At 51.6% G+C, this 10,169-nt stretch overlaps 1 protein-coding gene across 1 annotated transcript in view; it reads right to left on the bottom strand.

The window, feature by feature from the left end:
• The window catches only part of LOC113405558 (DNA polymerase zeta catalytic subunit-like), a 32,542-nt gene extending 22,779 nt beyond the window's left edge, over positions 1-9,763 (bottom strand). Inside the window, exon 1 of the mRNA XM_026646770.1 lies at positions 9,439-9,763. Within this exon, the coding sequence (XP_026502555.1) occupies positions 9,439-9,763 (325 nt within the window). The remainder of the gene's footprint in view (positions 1-9,438) is intronic.
• Positions 9,764-10,169: the final 406 nt, after the last annotated feature.

Raw genomic sequence — 10,169 nt, forward strand, 5'->3', positions numbered from 1 at the left:
GGGGCCCGGCGGTGCGGGGCCGGGCTGGGCGGTGCTGGCCCGGGGGCCGGGGCCGGCGGTGCTGGGCCGGGGGCCGGGACCGGGGGCTGGGACCGGGCCGGGGGCCGGCAGTGCTGGCCCGGGGGTGCTCGGCTGGGGGCTGGCCTGGGGCCGGCACCCCAGGGCCCGAGCCGAGCCAGGCTGGAGATGCTGGGGCCGGGACCGGCCGCCAGAGGGAGCCGCTCGGTTGGGGGGGCCAGACTGGGCCGCGCCTCCTCCCCCCCACCCCCCAAGCTTACCTGCTGCCTGCTTCAGACTTCCCGCGAATCAAATGTTCGCGGGAAGCAGGGGAGGGGGCGGAGTTGGGGAGGGGACTTTGGGGAAGGGGTGGAGTTGGGGCATGGGCGGGGCTGGGGGCGGACCCCCCGTGGAGTGTCCTCTTTTTGGACACTCAAAATATGGTAACCCTATAAATACTCCAGATTTGTGTTCCAAAAATAAGTCCCAGGAAAAGGGACCGCAGGGGAGTCGTACCAGCACACAGTCCCTAATGCCCCACCCTGAGCTACCCCTACCTGCACACAGCCCCAGCTACCCTCCTCCCAGCACCCTGAGCTACCCCCTGCCTGCACATAGCCGAGCTACCCTCCTCCCTGCACCCTCTTGCCTGCGCACAGCCCCTAGTTACCCCCTCCCTGCACCCTGAGCTACCCCCCTGCCCACACATAGCCTCAGCTACACTCCTCCCTGCACTCTGAGCTACCCCCTGCTCGCACACAGCCCCAGCTACCCCCCTGCACCCTCAGCTACCATCCTGCCTGCACACAGCCCCTAGCTACCCCCTCCCTGCACCCTAAGCTGTTTTCAAACTTTTTGAGCTAAGCCCTCCACCTTTGAGTTATAATTTTTGGTTGCATGCCCCCACCCCCCCAACCCAGACAGGCTGGGTGGCCTGCTGAGGTGAGTCGGGGGTGGAGGTGCTGCTCCCTCCCTGCACCCCGCCATGCGGAGATGGCTCGAGCCCCACTGGCCCCTGCCCCCCCCAAATAGAAGTCAAACTACACCTATGCCCAAGGCCCCTGCCCCGAGGTTCCCCACCCACCCCAACTCCAGCAGGCCCTGGAGTTTTTATAGCATGTCGAGGTAGGCCTCACAGAGAAAAAGGTTGAGAATTCCTGCTATAAATGGCTCTACTTTTGCTAACAGGCTGTTATGTCCTATTCCAAAAGAAATTAGCTATAACAACTGAGATATTACCTAACACTGCCTTTCTTAAGTACGTTGTGTCAGGGAAGATCAAGTGTGTAATTCCCATATCTTAGGAAAGTTTAAGAAGAGAGAGACTATCATATAGGGACAGGACAACAGTGATTTGCATCCTCCATTATGCAATGTTCCATCGTGAACAAACAATCCCCCATAGTTCCACAGAACTACAACTTGCAATTACAGCTAGAACACCTTTATTTTTAATACACAACTTGCTCATATTTATTTCTAAATGAATAGAAGGAATTACTGTTTTTATTTAGTAAATAGCAAATCTTTCTAATCTGCTTTATTCCTTCTTCAAATAAGTCATGTGTTGTAACTGCTGCCTGCTAACATCACTAATCTGGCTACTACAAGCAGAACATGTTTCAAGAATTCAGGCAGTTAACTAGTCACTTTCAATAAGCCACAACCACTTCATTGTTAGTACATGCATTTACATTATTTTGATGTTTCATTTAAACTACAACAGAATATGATCTACATGAAATATAAGGTAGTACTGGAGGTAAGGTTTGCCCAATTTACCTGATACATTAAGCAGTAAAGTAGTTAGTTATGTAAGTGTAAATGGTGCTGGTGGTGGGGGAGAGAGACAGTGAAGAAAGGAAGCCATCCAAGTTAAAAAATGACAAGGAGAAATATTTACTTGTGCTGACAATAGATCTCTACTTCTCCACAGCGGAATACTATAACATGAGCATAAAAGATCTCTGCCAGTGTACCTCTACGCTGTTTTGGAGGTATCACTTCTATGGTAAGAAGTAAATTCAGTCCCTGTGCCCATTCATAGATTTTCCCCTCCCTATTGAAACTGCTAATAAAGATTTAAATTAAGACTAGGTGTGATGTCAGCTTTGAAGTGTAGCTGTACATTCATTAGGAAATGGATGTAGACCAATTAGTTGTTTCACACTCAGACTCATAGACTCATAGACTTTAAGGTCAGAAGGGACCAATATGGTCATCTAGTCTGACCTCCCGCATGATGCAGGCCACAAAAGCTGACCCCCCCACTTTCCCTTAACTCTGCTGTTGAAGTCTCCAGATTGTGATCTAAAGACTTCAAGTTGCAGAGAATCTTCCAGCTTGCGACCCCTGCCCTATGCTGCGGAGGAAGGCGAAAAACCTCCAGGGCCACTGCCAATCTACCCTGGAGGAAAATTCCTTCCCGACCCCAAATATGGCGATCAGCAGAACCCCGAGCATACAGGCAAGATTCTCTAGCCAGACCCTCATTTTGCCAGCGATGGCTGTTATTGCCTAATTGACTAAAATCACGTTATCCCATCAAACCATTCCCTCCATAAATTTATCTAGCCTAATCTTGAAGCCAGAGAGGTCTTTCGCCCCCACCGTTTCCCTTGGAAGGCTGTTCCAAAATTTCACCCCTCTGACGGTTAGAAACCTTCGTCTAATTTCAAGCCTAAATTTCCCCACGGCCAGTTTATATCCATTCGTTCTCGTGTCCACATTAGCATTAGACTCTTCTCAGTAGCCATCAGATAACAATTCTGGGAAACTACTGAACTGTGACGGATTTGAGTCTATGACCTTCGGGTGAACTGGCGCGAGAAATTGCGAGCCCCTTGGCGATAATTTTTAATGAATCTGTAAACTCGGGGGTGGTACCGTTGGACTGGAGAATAGCTAATGTGGTTCCTATTTTCAAGAAGGGGAAAAAAAGTGACCCGGGTAACTACAGGCCTGTTAGTTTAACTTCTGTAGTATGCAAGGTCTTGGAAAAAATTTTGAAGGAGAAAGTAGTTAAGGACCTTGAGGTGAATGGCAATTGGGACAAATTACAACATGGGTTTACAAGGAGATCAGGTTGGTTTGGCACGACCTGCCTTTCGTAAACCCTTCGGGTGAAAACTCTCTAACCCCTTATTGATTTTTTTTTTTAAATTTACATTAACATGATTAGTTCCACTGTTCAGGAATTGTTTTTATGCTGTCAACACATTTATTAAATCAAAGCAAATGCAATACAGAACAGATTAAGTTACATAATGAAGAATGTCAGCTATATACATACATATTCAAGGACCACATTCTGCTGTTACATTGGTGTAACCCTGAGGATCTCCTTTGTAGCAACAGAGCAAAATTGCAACTCTGAGCAGAATTTTGCACACTACTTATGTATGAAGTGCCTAGATACCACTGTGATTTGTATGCAAAGTACTCAGATGTAAGATGTTCTACCATAGGACTACAGCAAGATAATACTCAAATGCAATAAGTAAAACCAACATATATTTTATTAGTATTACAATGAAAGGTCTCAATCCCTGGCTCTGGTCAAGATGTGCTCAGAGTACATGAGGCGGTGGGGGCAACGCCACTGATCTTTAGGAATGCCAGGAGCCAGTTTGGCCCTCAGCTTAATTATTATTTGTTTCAGTGTAGTGCCTAGGAGCCCTAAGTCATGGACCCGGACTCCATTGTGCTATATGCTCCCTGCCCCAAACAGCTTACATCCTAAACTCATTGCTCCAGCTTTTCCACTGGTCAGCAAATAAGTACCTGGGACACTTGTTCCATCAACTGAGAAATGCCTCCTGCAGGCATACCCTTGAAATACCCTGTACATGGGAGTTTCCCCATGCTGGGATACTTTATTGACTTTATAGATTGGTGTAGAGATTTTGTTTAATATTTTCATCTATATTTAATTCTGCCCACCCTGGGAAACTGTTTGAACATCTAAAAAAAAAGATGTGTTTAACTTCTGATTCATGTATAATGTGCTTATTATTAGTAGTACTACCACAGCAGTGGAAATAGAAAGTAAGGAATCTTTTAAGTGGAAAAACTCACTGCTCTCCATTTTGGGGTAGAGGTAATTATTAACAGGATGTACACAATTGGGGATGCTGCTCATCTATGTGGTTGTAGCTGACCTAGGTTTTAGAAAGTGGTAAAATACATGAGATTCTTTTCACTTGACAGGATAGATCTGCTAAATCTCGCTGACAATATTATTGAACATATTTGCTGCATAAAAGTTATATATTTTCTAAATGAAAAAAAATGTAGTGTTGATGTAATATACTTATGACTTCTGAAAGGCATTTGACTTGATAATGCACATTTTGATTAAAAACAATACAAAACTGACATGGCACAGACAAAATGGATTAAAATCTGGCTACCTGACATGTCTCAATATGTAACTGTTAATGGGGAATTATCACTGAGTGTGGTTCTGATGGGGTCCTGCAAGGATTGGCTCTTGGCCCTTACACTCTTTGAGATTATCAGTGTCCTGGAAGAAAACAAACACAATCTAGGACAGGGGTCAGCAACCTATGGCACGAGTGCCAAAGACGGCACGCGAGACGATTTTTAATGGCACGCTGCTACCTGCTGGGGGGCAGCCGGGACCCCGGCAGGCAGCAGCGTGCCATTAAAAATCCTGCCCGGCCCGTTCTTCTCTGCCCCTCCCGCCGGTATTTGCATATGCTTTCCTGACCTCCGTCACGTCCAGTGGGAGGTTGTGTTTCCGGGTTAGCGTGTCCATACCGCTACCTGCTGTCCGCGGAGTCTGAGCGGCCCCAGAAGTGGCCCCGCCGGCGGGGGCAGGAAGAGGGACCCGGCCCCACAGGAGTTGCAGCGCCCGCGAGGCCTGTAAGTGGGGAAGGGTCCTGGGTCCCAGCTGCGTCGTGTGCCCGCCCGCCCGCCCCGAGCACGGCCGGCCCCGCTCCCTGGACTCAGGCAGGCTGCCCCGGGGTTGGAGCCCCGGTGCCGGGATGAGCTCGGCTCTGTACTGGGGCAGGCCGCATCCCACGGCCCGAACCCAAGCCCGGGGGCTGAGCGGGGCCGGCGGCCGGGACCCCAGCAGGCAGCAGCGTGCCATTAAAAATCGGCTCGCGTGCCGTCTTTGGCACGCGTGCCATAGGTTGCTGACTCCTGTGCCAGATCCTGGACCCTGGGAACAGCTGGGTCGCGCCTCTTTCCCCACCCCAGGTCATTGGACCCCGCTCTCCTCCGGCATTGAGGGCAGAACCCAGGAGTCCAGAGCCCTAGTCTCCGTTCTGCCCCCCCAACCCCTCGAACAACTAGAGCCCAGCTGGAAACCTAGGAATCCAGAGTGCTCGCTCCCAGCACTCCTCCCACCCCGCTCCACCCCCCCAAACACACCCCAAGCCCCTGCCCTGATCCCTGCACCCCACTCACACACACCCAGCCCTGATCCCTGCACCCCATTCACACACACCCAGCCCTCTGCCCTGACCCCTGCACCCCCTCACACACCGCCAGCCCCCTGCCCTGACCCCTGCACGCCCCCAAGACCCCATCCCTGACTCCAGCACAACAAACATACCCAGCCCCCCCCACACCCCATGCCCTGACTCCTGCATCCCCCTCACATGCCCTCTGCCATGACTCTTGCACCCTCCTCACACACCTCCAGCCCCCTGCCCTGACTCCTGCACCCCCACACATCCCCAGCCCCCACACACCCCATGCCCTGACTCTTGCACCCCCCACATCCCCACCCTGAGCACCAAATGGGAGCTCCTGCACCGCCCCCCCCCCACATTCCCACCTCGCACCAAATGGGAGCTGCCCTGGTAAGCTCTCCACACCCAAACCTTCTGCCCCAACCCTGAGCCCCCTCCCTCATTCTAGCTCCTGGCCAGACCCTACACCCCAACCCCCAGCCTGCTCCTTCACCCCCAGCTCTGTGTTCAGTGCACTCTCACCCTCAGCTCAGTGCAAAGAGAGAGGAAGAGAATGGGCTCGAACCAGTGAGAAGGTAGGTACCCACTCTATGTGGGCAGGGCCGGGACCCCAGACTGGCAGCGGGTTGAGCGGCAGCGGGCTGAGCCACTCAGCCCACTGCCGGTCTGGGGTCCCGGCCTCCGGCCCCGCTCAGCCCGCTGCCGGCCCCCGGTTCTGGCTGCCGGCCCCTTGCCAGTCGGGGTCCCGGCCATCGGTCCCACTCAGCCTGCTGCCGGCCTAGGTGAACGGAACCCCAGGCCTGCAGCGGACTGAGCGGGCCGGCGGCGTAAGATCAGCATTTTAATTTAATTTTAAATGAAGCTTCTTAAACATTTTGAAAACCTTGTTCACTTTACATACGACAATAGGTATATTTCCATATAACTAAACTATCTCATAGAACTGGAAGGGACCCTGAAAGGTCATCAAGTCCAGCCCCCTGCCTTCACTAGCAGGACCAAGTACTGATTTTGCCCTAGATTCCTAAGTGGCCCCCTCAAGGCTTGAACTCAAAACCCTGGGTTTAGCAGACCAATGCTCAAACCACTGAGCTATCCCTCCCCCCATTTAATATAGACAGAGAGACCTTCTAAAAAACGTTAAAATGTATTACTGGCACGGGAAACCTTAAATTAGAGTGAATAAATGAAGACTTGGCACACCACTTCTGAAAGGTTGCCGACCCCTGATCTAGGAGATAAAGGTATAACAAGAACCAATGGCTGGAAGTTGAAGATATTCAATTTAGACTAGAAATATGGCATCAGTTTTAAAACAGTGAAGGTAATTAACCATTGGAAAACGGTTACCTACCTTTCGTAACCGTTGTTCTTCGAGATGTGTTGCTCATGTCCATTCCAAGTACATGTGCGCGCACAACTTGCATAGTCGCCAGAAGGTTTTTCTCCTAGCGGTATCTGTCAGGTTGGCTCTGGAGCTCCCTGGAATCGCACCTTCATGGCAGTGTATATAGGTCCCTGCCAACCCGCCGCCTCTTCAGTTCCTTCTTGCTGGATACTCAGAGAGGGGAGGCAGGTGGCTCTTGGAATGGACATGAGCAACACATCTCGAAAAACAACAGTTACAAAAGGTAGGTAACGTTTTTTTCTTCGAGTGATTGCTCATGTCAATTCCAAGTAAATGACTACAAAGTAGTCCCTAGGAGGAAGGGTCAGAGTTCACCGAGTCGTAGACTGAAGCACTGCTCTGCCAAATGCAGCATCGTCTCTAGCCTGCTGTGTGATGGTGTAGTGAGATGTAAAGGTGCAAATAGATGACCACGTCACCACCCTGCAGATATCTTGAATAGGAACCTGGGCCAGGAACGCTGCAGACGAAGCTTGCACTCTTATGGAGTGCACCATTAATGCTGGGGCTGGTATCTTTGCTAAGTAGTAGCATTCCCTGATACAGGCCGTTATCCATGAAGAGATTCTTTGGGACGACACCGGGAGCCCCTTCATCTGCTCAGTCGTTGCAATAAAGAGCTGTGTTGATTTCTAAGATGGCTTTGTCCGCTTGATATAAAAAGCTAACTCTCATCTGACATCCAGGGAATGGAGCATCCATTCCCGGTTATTAGCATGTGGCTTAGGGAAGAATGCTGGAAGAAAAATGTCCTGATTCGCGTTAAATTGCAAGACCACCTTTGGGAGGAAAGCTGGGTGCGGCCACAACTGCACCTTGTCTTTATAAAACACAGTGTAAGGTGGCTTGGACGTCAGGGCCTTGAGCTCAGACACCCTCCTGGCTGACGTTATAGCCACTAGGAATGCCATCTTCCAAGAAAAGTAAAGGAGAGAGCATGTTGCTAGAGGCTCGAATGGAGGGCCCATCAGCCTCGAGAGCCCCAGGTTGAGCACCACGCTTACGGGTTGAGCCACCACTGGAGGGACTCGAGGACCTGAGGAGTGAGTGTGACCAGTCTGTCTAGGTGGTCTCAGTTTGGCCTGTATACCCAGGCTAGCCAAACCTAAAGGGGACAGAACCGCAGATCTGGCATGCTGTACCACATACGTGCAAACAGTCATATGCCTGAGTAGTCTCAGACAATTCCTCGCCGTAGTGGTGGGAAATCTTCTGAGATCCTCTCTGATGGCACTTCATGGCGAGGAAGCAAGATTCCAGGAGGAATGCTCTGGCCTGACTGGAGTCCAGGAGGGCTCCGATGAATTCTATCCTTTGCGTGGGGGTTATGGTTGAATTTGCCATGTTCAGAATGAGCCTGAGCCTGTGGAACGTAGACCGTTTCAGGCTCACGTGGTCCTCCACTTGGCCCAGGAGCAGCCCTTGATTAGCCAGTCATCTAGGTTCAGAAATATTTGCACTTGCTGCTTCCGTAGGAAGGCTGCCATGTCCGCCATGCACTTGGTGAACACCTGAGGGGCTGCTGAGAGGCCGAAGGGGAGGACCATGAACTGACAGTGGGTGTTGCTGACCAAGAATCGAAGAACCATCTGTGGAACAGCATTATGGACACGTGAAAGTACACGTTCTTCAAGTCGAGGGCAGCGTACCACTCCCCCAGATCCGGGGAGAGAATGATGGAAGCCAGGGAGACCATGCAAAACTTTAACTTCTTCATCAATCTGTTTAGGTTTCGTAAGTCTAAAATAGGCCTGAGCCCATCCTTGGCCTTGGTGATTAGGAAATAATGGGAGTAGAACCCCTGCCCCTGAACTCCAGAGGCACCTCCTCTACCACCCCAAGTTGTAGGAACTAGAAGTTGCTTGTGAGAGGGATGGGGAGGGTGGGTGAGAAGGCGGAAGGAACCAGAATTGGAGAGAATATCCCAATTCTACCATGCTCAAGACCCATCGATCTGAGGTTATTTGAGCCCTGGCATGGTAGAAATGGAATAGATGATTCACAAAGGGAGGAAAAGGATCCAGGATTTGATCTGGTGCGTCGCCCCTGGGCGCACCTTCAAAAGTTTGGCTTAGAGGCTGAGGACTGCTTTGCTGCACCCTGGTCCTGACCAGAGGAGGACTGAGAGGGTCTCCTTCTCTTACTCCTGCACCACTTCCCCTGGGGTAGGGTGAGGGTGGCATATGCAGCCGCAGGGACTTAAGGGTTGCCCACGAGTCCTTCAGGCTGTGGAGCCTACTGTCTGTTTGCGCTGAAAAGAGTCCTGAACAGTCAAAAGGCAAGTCCTGGATGGTGTTTTGGACTTCATGTGGGAGTACCAAGACTTGAAGCCATGAGCTGCGTCTCATGGCTATCGCGGTTGCCATAGTCTGAGTAGCTGAGTCCGCCGAGTCCAGGGAGGCTTGTAAGGAGGCCTTCGAGACTACCTTGCCCTCCTCCAGATCAGCCGCAAATTCGGAGTGGGAGTCTGCCAGTAGCAGTTCCTGGAACTTGGACAATGTGTTCCAGGAATTGTAGCAATAGCAGCTCAGGACCACCTGCTGGTTGGCTAAGCAAAGCTGGAGCCCCCGGTAGAATACACCTTTCTACCGAAGAGATCCAGCTTCTTCACCTCTTTAGACTTAGGAATCGGTCCCGACTGTTCCTGTCTCTCTTTCTGGTTGGCCGCCTCCACCACCAGAACACCCAGTTGAGGATGGGTAAACAGGTTCTCATACCCCCTGGATGGCACAAAATATTTCTGCTCTACCCCTTTCACGGGGGGGAGAGGGGGAAGAGAGGTGAGTGTTTGCCATAGCACTTTAGTGGTGTTCTGGATAGTTTTAATGAGGGGCAAAGCCACACTCGAAGGGCCTTCAGGGACCAGAATGTCCACCATAGGGTCCGTCTCCTCTGAGACCTCCTCCGCCTGCATGTTGGGGTTTTGAGCCACCCTTCTGAGCAGCTCCTGGTGTGCCCTGGTGTCCATGGCAGCATGGCAGGCAGTGTGGTGGAAGTGCCCTCCACCGCTTCAACTGGGGAGGATGAGGATGATGTCCGCGAGGGCAACAGGTCTTCCTGCCCCTCTGGTTCGCAGGGATCCCCCTGTGTCAAGACACCTTGTGCGGTGCCGGGGGTGGTGTTGGTTCCCAGGCCGGTGCCCACCTCAGTACCAGTCCTGGTGCAGGGACCTGCATTGGTCTCGGTGCCAACCTGCGTGCCCATCTCCTGCCCTCGCAGAGGTTTCCTGGGCCACCAAAGTCACTGATGGAGGGACTTGCGCCTCCAAAAGGGATCTGGACCTCCTAGGTGTCCAGTGTGGAAGGGAGGTCTATGTCCTC

Source organism: Terrapene carolina, unplaced genomic scaffold, assembly GCF_002925995.2.
Source record: "Terrapene carolina triunguis isolate 2854851 unplaced genomic scaffold, T_m_triunguis-2.0 Scaffold42657, whole genome shotgun sequence".
Taxonomy (NCBI): domain Eukaryota; kingdom Metazoa; phylum Chordata; order Testudines; family Emydidae; genus Terrapene; species Terrapene triunguis.